Source organism: Euphorbia lathyris, chromosome 3 (genome assembly GCF_963576675.1).
Source record: "Euphorbia lathyris chromosome 3, ddEupLath1.1, whole genome shotgun sequence".
Taxonomy (NCBI): Eukaryota; Viridiplantae; Streptophyta; class Magnoliopsida; order Malpighiales; family Euphorbiaceae; genus Euphorbia; species Euphorbia lathyris.
In genome coordinates this window covers 5,209,014-5,217,673 of record NC_088912.1, presented here as the reverse complement: position 1 = coordinate 5,217,673, position 8,660 = coordinate 5,209,014, and the positions used below count along the sequence as shown (strand labels likewise).

The window sequence follows — 8,660 nt, the reverse complement described above, 5'->3', positions numbered from 1 at the left end:
TTGACATCTTAGCGCAAAAGGGCGAAGAAGTTTTGAATTTAGCGAAAGTGAGGAAAGATTCGTCCTTTCGCTTCGTTGGTTTGTGAAGAGACCGAAAGACACGAGGGTTACATACTATCCCTAAGTTCGAAGCCAAATAACAATCCAGAGCTAGATCTAACCATCCATTTGGATGCAGTTGGCAAACAGTGATCCCAAAGTATGCCAAGATGTCCGCCATCATCTTAGGAAGAGGAAGCCAGAACCCTCTTTCTACGTGACAACTGTACACAGACAAATACCCACTTGGCGGACAGGCGGGTCGCTGATGAGCAGCCGCCAACTTAGTCTCGTAATTCTTAATCCATGGAAAGCGATCTGCCAAATTCGCTAGATCCGCGGCGTTCATACGAGACGGAGTGGACTCCGCACGTGGCGCCTTTTTCCTAGACGGGGCTGAAGAAGAAGCCTCCATCCCAGAAAACTGCCTATAACCTATTGCCAGAGCAATGCGAAAAACGGTGACGGAAAGATTCTGAGTCCTACCTAAACGAGTTCTATAATTACTACACACCGAGTTACACAACTCGACAAGGTCGCAACTGGGAGTCCCTTCGGAAGAATCGGAATTTTCCGAAGAAGTAGTCCAGCTAATTACAGTTTCAGAGGAAGTGGTCAAATTAAAAAGTTCGAGGGTAGACTCAGAAGAAGAAGAAGAACTCCTAAACATTCAGAAAACAGAGCGAAAGGATTCACTTACATGAGAATTAAAGGCTTTGAGGATTCTGAACTCCGGAAAAAACTCTGCAAAAAGCTCAAAGGAAGATGAAAGAGAAAAGACGCAAATGAAGTAGAAAGAGGAAAGGGAAGGGGAAGAAGGTGTTTTCTCTTCCCTCGAGCAGCGCGCCTATGACACCTGTCACCCAACGAATGGCATTGAACAGAGTAGCCATCAATGCGAGTCATCATGACGGCGCGCGAAGAAGCTCAAAAGCCCTAAAGGACTTTAAAGGAACTGTAGGGGGGCTTCTGATAACATCTGGATATTATCCAAGGGATCAAAGGAGATATTTACCCAAACGACCTCGTATTGAACCGGTCAAAGAAGGCCATAGCGTATCAAGCAAAGACATCCGATGGGCGGATCACCGAGACTCTGTCACACGAAATCCGTAGTCAAACCTACGTTAGATTCGCTATCACCCTCCAATCCGCCAGCTGAACAACTGAGCCGATTCCTCAATAAAAGCTATTAATGAGCTAATGGTCATACTTAAAGGAAACCAGTAACCGCCATTAAAGAAGCATTAATGGAGACTTTCTAGTTACTAAAGGTTATAACTTCATAACTATATATACACTACAAGAAAAATGGGTTTTAATGATAGAAAAAACACTCATTAAAAGTCCGATTCCACTCATTAAAGTTTTTTAATGAGCGGAATTTTCCCCTTGAGGAAGCCCTTCTTACTAAAAGTATTAATGAGCGGAAAAATTCCACTCATTATTAACTTGCAATGAGTGGACATTTACACTTTTTTAAAGTATTTGTAATGATACAAAATCCGCTCATTAGAAGTATTTAAAATGATTAAAAATACACTCATTAAAAGTATTTTTAATGATCGAAAAGCCTCTTATTAAAAATATTTATAATTATTAAAAATTGTTTCATTAAAAATATTCATAACGATTTGGATTGAAGGGAGCTGCTCTAAATTAGATATATTCAACCTTATCGGGAGTGGAAGTGTATCTACACAAGCGCACTGCCGTTGAGCACAAATATAACACAAAGCAGAAGTAATAGATGTTGAGCAACAAAGTTACACAATGACTCCTGTTAAGGCAGGCTGCACATTATCCTTAAAATTGACGAATATCCAAGATCAACATGTAAACCTCTGTTTTTAAATCCACATTACACAGAAATTTAGCAAGACAAACCAATGATTCACCTTATAATTCAAACACACAACTAAGACTTTCTAACTATTTATCTAGTTAGCAAAATACAGCATAAGACCATTCCATTACATGTCAAATTTCAAAAAGGAATAGATAAAGGAGATATGAAAAAATGAATCTTTGGAATCACCAAGCTACTAGACAAAACTTTATTGGCAGCATGTTGAAGCTTCAAACTAGCAAAAACATATGAGATATGAAGCTTCAAAAGAATCTTTCATACTGATGAAAACATAGACATATGGAGAGAATATTTTCAATTGGCATATATGAAATATTAAGTTTATATAACCATTTCAGGATTAATGGGTGCATGCAGGGATAATTTGTACAACTCAGCTAGTTAGGATCCAAAAAGATCCATAGAAATACAAAACTAAATATGTAACATTTGTTGAAAGACTCAACACATATCCTCTCCACATCACACAACATTTTTTTAGCATTCTGGGCAATCAGGAAAAATGAATTGTTACATTTAGAATGATCATCATCCAAATAAACTATGTCTCACCCCAATAAACATAAAACTGAAAATGAACAACAAACATTTGATGGAAGTACGACTTATCCAAGAAAGTTAGAAAGAAAAGTGTGAGGAAAGCATATAGCAGGGTAAAGCCAATTGAGAGCATAATGGCCCGTACGAGAAAAATAACAGAGAAAAAAAAACATTACCTAGTCATTATGTAGAATATATGAAGGTCGTAACAGCTGGTCGGTGAGCCAACAATATTGAACGACGGTCAGAGGAAACCGGAGAACCCCAACAACTTCTGTACGAGATACGAAATGGAGAAGCTTTGAAAAACTCCTCTACGATGACAATAGTTTCTCCAACGACGAGAGAAGCTTCCTACTACGTCTTTATTCGATATGAATCGATGAGATTGCAATATCGAAGAAACGAGAAGATGTGAAAACGTGTCTGCACTTACCCTTTTTGCTCCCGACTTATCTTGAGTGCCACTGCCAGCCACATACGTGTGAGTCGTTCCAAGTAAAGTCCCAGCAGCAATGGGCTCTGCTTTTTCTTCGAGAACCTTCAAAAGAGATTAACAAAAAAAATTCAGTCACATCATAATGAGTGTATAAAAACAAGTACCAACTTCACATCATGCCAGTTGATAAATTTTAGTTTTGTAGAAAACTATGTAGTTTTGTGTTAATTCACAAATATCCAAACTTAATATTATTTCGTTTGCTATTAGATGAGTTAGTTCACAAACATAATAAATGAGAAATATACAAAGTATTTATAAGCATCTTATTTATTTATTCACGAACTTTGCTTAATTTTCTTAATGAACGAAGTTCAAGAGGATTTTGGACTCGAAGCTCGGCTCGAGCTCGTTATTTTCTAATGAGCTAAGCCGAGCTTGAGCAAGCCACATTTGTTTATTTTGGACTTCCTTTTAACCACATTTGTTCATTTTACTGGAAACAAAAGGCAGGGCATAGAGAAATTACGTCTTTTTCGCAAATGATAACATTCAAGAGATTTACTTGAATATTTAGTAGAGAGAGATCTTTGGCTGATCGTTAGTATCTCTAAACCATTCTTGAAACTTGGCATTGGATCTCTAGAGAATGACATATCAGGAGAAGAAAGCTTCCATGTAAACTGACATGAGAATATGAAAGCCCCCCCGCTGTCCGATGATGGCTGCACTTTCTTGGAGCTCGGAATATGAGGTTGTTGAATGTAGAGAGAGATGGCTACCCAAGGTTTAGAAGTGTCATTGGACGAGTGCTTCTTCGGCATCGGAGAAAACACTGACATGAGAATTACAGAGAGTATTGCTAAGGAAACTGCAATGCATAATATTATTCTGCACATCATTATGCAAGGGTCTAACTGTATTATAGTCATATGATAGGAGTTTTAATGGTTGAGATGGTGTGGTGTTGGCCAACTGTTACACTTGTTCTTTATGATTAAATATCATAAGACAAACCAAACCCACTATTTATGAATAAATAAATATGTGGCCACAAAGAAATGCACAAATTTAATAAGTTAATAACTGAAACAGCATTATGTTAGTCCTGAGATTGGCAGAAGATGTAGCTAATGACATATTTTTTCTTTCTAATAGAGAGCAACTATTTGTTCGACTGGAATAGCAATACAAGAGAAATGATGATAAAAAGAAACAGAAGCCAAAACCAACCTGCTCCAAGACATCTTTATACAGCGAACATTCTGAAAGCAACAGTCTGGGGTCGATTCCAGGCCCTAAAGCATAATAGCCAACAAGCAGCAGAACGGAAAAGCCAGCCAAAACAAAAGACAGCACAACAGAACCTGATAGGCGCAGACAGCAAACAACAGGGGTTTTGAGAAAATCCTGCACAAAGGAAACAAACCAACATTTTAAAGCTTCCACAGGAAATGAAGGAACCAACCCTAGCAATAGTTGTTCCTAATAGTCTGCTTGCAGCACTTGTAGCCCCATTGATGATCCTTCCACCATGAGCCCCACACACATGTATGGTTGTTGATGTACACATCTTCTTCATACTTGCTTTTAGGAAGTACAGTCTCCTGTAAAATAGCATGAGACAAAACAATTAACAGACATGTCTAGGCATGTGAAATACACAGCTTTTATACATGCTTAGGCATTTCGTGTCATCTTTACACACCAAATTGCATGACCAACTACAAGTACAAGCTCCAAAGTAACATGTGTTAACTTACATTCCAAAATCTTAGATAACGTTTTAATGATTTTCATGCTCATTTGACAGTATTATGGCTCCTTTTTCTCAGAGAGCTGTTATTAAATTAAAACACATCTACCAAAAAATGCCTTTACAAATCTAACATGTCCTTTTATGATCCGTGCAGCACGATCATATTCAAACATGAAAATAAGTATGAACTATGATGATTGAGAAATGCAAGTCCAACACCACACTAGAAAGTAGAAGAAAAATCAGAACTATAACTTCAAAATTGCACAAAATATAAAGGCAAATTACATGACACTAGAATGGAGCAGAAAACAAAAAATGGCCACAAGCATCATGTTGATAGTAATTACTAACAAGCTACTCAAACTCTGTACAAAAAAGTAAATCAAAAAATCACTTTCAGTGAAATGGAAAGTCACTAAAAATTGAGCCATATATAGACATAGACATGTGATCACTCGACTTGATGGATAAATTGGCAACAAATATGATTGAACCTTTGGGACGAATATGAGGATAAACTAGAGTGTGATGCTACACATTAATAAATCAAAAGAAGTTATTCTTCACATTTACAACAAAACAATGTACAAGAACTAAAAAAACAAATAGCATGAAGGCATACATCTATTCTAGCAGATTTAAAACCACCCACCTTATTGGTTGTATCAGAAGTATCTACCACTTCCATATCAGTGACCTGTTTTCATACAGAACATGTTTTACAATAAATATATTGATTGAAAACTTGAGCTCTAACTTACTGACTCTCATTAGATGGAATTACCCAAAATTATGATGATGTCTCGTACTGGTTTATGGGTGTTTCCATGTCAGGCACCATAAGAAACACACACACACCCACCCCTAAATAGGCGTTTCAGTGCATCATTGCAGAACATGCATTCCAGACATTATTTATCATCTTGGTTACACTGAATTGGCCAATTAAATTGTTCATTATCACTTAAAGAAGTATTAGAAATTTTACCTCATCCACACCAGATTCATGATCTGAAGGCTGCATTATGCTTTCCTTTTCTTAGCAAGAGGTATAATGGAGCCATTCTTGAGATCTACTGGCTGCTTCTTTGATCGAGCAACAACTTTTTCAAGAGGTTCTCCAACTGAAGAGTCCTCAGAACTTCTGGGATCATCTTTCATCTTGACTTCATATCCAAGCATTAATTATCATCCTGGTTACAAATCCAAACATCTTCATATATAATAAAGCAAACCACACCTCTAAGCTATTTCAAATTCATACCTCACAAACCATACAATAGATAACCACTAATATTAATGAATCATGAAATAAACATCACAGTACATAGGAACCTACAGAATTAAGAAAAAATAGTACAGAACCACTTCTTTTGTTATACACTATTACCCTTACAACAAAACCAGAAATCGTCCCACTTGTTTCACAAGATCAATCTCAAAACCAAAAATAAAATAACCCAATCAAAGCTTTTGTCTAGTAACCAGAAGCAGATCCTAGATCTCGACTCAATTAGGAAAACAATAAATCCAAATTAGAAATTACAACACATCATGAAATCTGTAGATAAAATAACCCAACCAAAGCTTTTTGAGTATGTTATTGCGACTCAAAAAGGAAGCTCTACATACAAAATCCATCAATTGAAAATCACAAGATAGACAAAACAAACAGATCAAAGCAGAGAAAATTTGAACCAAGAATTGAGCAGAGTGAGACATGCTTCCACAAAGTGGAATATAAGATAATAGAATGGTAAAAATATGTTTAAGGAGTAACAGAGGAAGAAAAGAAGGGTGTTAGAAAAACATACGAAGTTGCTTCATCTCTCAGCCGCAACGAGTCTGAGAACCACCACTAGAAGGTGGACCAGAGATTGGAGGCGGAGGCAGCGACAACGGCGGAGGCGGAGGTGAAAGTAGAGTCTGCGTAAAGGCGGAGGCAGAGGCGAAAGGCGGAGGCGGAGGCAGCGACAAAGGCGGAGGCGTAAGTAGAGTCTGCCTAGAGGGGCTCTCTCTCATGGACAGGGAGAGAGAAACGATGTTTTTAGGGTTTTATTTGTTTTTATTTATTATCACTTGTTTTTATTTTATTTTGGTGGGAGCTTTGCCTCCATAAATTTTGGAAACAATAATAATGAGCGGAATTTTTGTCCAAGTTACTGAAAAAATCAATATTTGATCATTAAAGCTATTCTGGTCATTAAAATTATAAAATAAAATGCTTTTAATGATGGTTTAGCATACACTCATTAATTTTTGGTCATGACTACTTGTTTTTCTTGTAGTGATAGCTTTCATCTCAAGCTATCAAGATACACATTCTCACTATCCTAGCTACCTTACTTTGTCAATTCAATTTATTCCTCCATTCTTTATACTGACTTTGGCATCGGAGCTTCCCCTCGTCGAACCCAACGACGCCCCCACAGAGACGGAAGCTAATCGGAACTTCTCCACTAGTCATCAAACATAAATTACAAAAATATAAAGGAATTAAATAAATAAGAAATTGGAACATGTTCTTGGATTTTTTTCTATTAATAATTTACTATTATGCACATTTCTTTTTTTTATTAATAATTCATTATTATGTTCTTAAAAAAATAATAATGAATTATTATACATATTTAATCTATATTAATAAGTGCATGCGTCAAATATTAAACAATAGTCCTTTCAAAAAAATATTAAACAATAGAAGCTACTGACACAATGGTATATTAAGCAGCGCGCGTGATATAATGTACAAGAGAAGCTACTGACACATGTCTGTTGTTTTTTTTTCATTACAAAACAGTGACTGCATTTTGTACTTTTAGCAAATTCAGAAATTTCCAATGACACCATTAGAATTTCTCATACGAAATTATTGCAGTTTGAAAATTAAACTATAATTCTTGTACCAGTTAAAATCGACTATGATGATATATAGATATACTATACTTTAATAAAAAGGATCAAATATTTGTTTCCCAATTTTATTTATTGTGTGGCGAACTCATGTCCCTTGTGAGTATAAGAGTGTAGGTGAAACTATTTTACCACTAAGCCAATGCTTCTAAACAAAGTTATACAAATTTTCAACTTTGATAGTTTCTCTTTTATGTGAATTGTTTTTGCTTTTTCTTGTATTTCTTTATATATTGGTGGTCATGGTTTGTTTCTCTATATGGGTGGTTGTGATTTTGTCTCCTTATGGCTTATCATGTTTTCCTTCAAGGAAAGATAAAAGACTTTTGTCTACTATCACATAAATCTAACTTATATCAAGATCATGAAATCATTTATGGAGGAAAATACTAAGAAGTCGATTATGGGCAGATTGTGTTTCCCGTCGTTGTACCAAAACAGTTTCAAACACTGTCTATTATTGCTCCATACGATCTATGATATCGAATAGGGTAATTAATTTATTAGTCCTTATATTTTGACAAAACACACGGTTTAGTCCCTGTATTTTCAAAAACACATGATAAAGTCCCTAACCTTTTTCTCGATGAACTGTTTAGTCCCTAATGTTTTTCTCAGTGAACTGTTTCGTCCCTGCCGTTAGACTCTAATGAAAATTTTGTTAGTCAATTTGGATTTGTGTTATTCTTTTCCTTTATTTTCCTTTCCTTTAAACTCTAATGCATCTGAAATCAACTTTGAGTGTTCTTCTTCTTGATTTTCTTCTTAATCGTTCAAATTCGTAAGCATTGAGTCTGTTCTTTTTGTTGTTCTCCATACAAACGACTTCTTTTTCTAAATTGGATTTCCTCTTCTAAAGTTTGAGGGTAAATAGTAAAGGATAATTTAGTCATTTCCGAAGTCATAAACGTTAAAAAATCTAACAAACAGACAGAATTACTAAACAGTTCACTGAGAAAAAGGTTAGAGACCTTACCATGTGTTTTTAAAAATACAGGGATTAAACAGTGTGTTTTGTCAAAATATAGGGACTAATAAATTAATTACCCTATCGAATATACAGATTCAACCATTTATAATGTACTTCTAAACTGCAA

The 8,660-nt window shown here is 35.8% G+C and overlaps 1 protein-coding gene across 6 annotated transcripts; it reads right to left on the bottom strand.

Moving 5' to 3' along the window:
• Nucleotides 1–2,437: 2,437 nt before the first annotated feature.
• Nucleotides 2,438–6,599, bottom strand: LOC136223986 (pre-mRNA-splicing factor SLU7-like). Of its 6 annotated transcripts, XR_010686240.1 has the most exons (8): nucleotides 6,465–6,599; nucleotides 5,639–5,843; nucleotides 5,303–5,347; nucleotides 4,357–4,495; nucleotides 4,122–4,255; nucleotides 3,418–3,723; nucleotides 2,886–2,990; nucleotides 2,438–2,812 (listed from the first exon to the last, which is right to left on the bottom strand). XR_010686240.1 is itself a non-coding variant. In XM_066012184.1 (7 exons), exons 2-5 carry the CDS (start codon nucleotides 5,672–5,674, stop codon nucleotides 4,187–4,189), a joined length of 294 nt encoding a protein of 97 aa, XP_065868256.1. In that variant the 5' UTR covers nucleotides 5,675–5,843; nucleotides 6,465–6,599; the 3' UTR covers nucleotides 2,438–2,990; nucleotides 3,418–3,723; nucleotides 4,122–4,186. The 6 variants fall into 6 exon arrangements, 4 of the variants coding, with proteins under 4 accessions (XP_065868256.1, XP_065868257.1, XP_065868258.1 ...); XR_010686239.1 differs by having other exon boundaries at nucleotides 2,438–2,990; XM_066012184.1 differs by having other exon boundaries at nucleotides 2,438–2,990; nucleotides 4,122–4,298; nucleotides 4,395–4,495.
• Nucleotides 6,600–8,660: the final 2,061 nt, after the last annotated feature.

Excerpts from the sequence above, each read along its gene's own strand:
- LOC136223986 (XM_066012184.1), bottom strand. The coding sequence starts at position 5,674 with ATGCAGCCTTCAGATCATGAATCTGGTGTGGATGAG. Across the intron at positions 5,348-5,638 it reads ATGAATCTGGTGTGGATGAG|GTCACTGATATGGAAGTGGT; the intron begins GTAAAATTTCTA and ends GTATGAAAACAG. Across the intron at positions 4,496-5,302 it reads CTTCTGATACAACCAATAAG|GAGACTGTACTTCCTAAAAG; the intron begins GTGGGTGGTTTT and ends GCTATTTTACAG.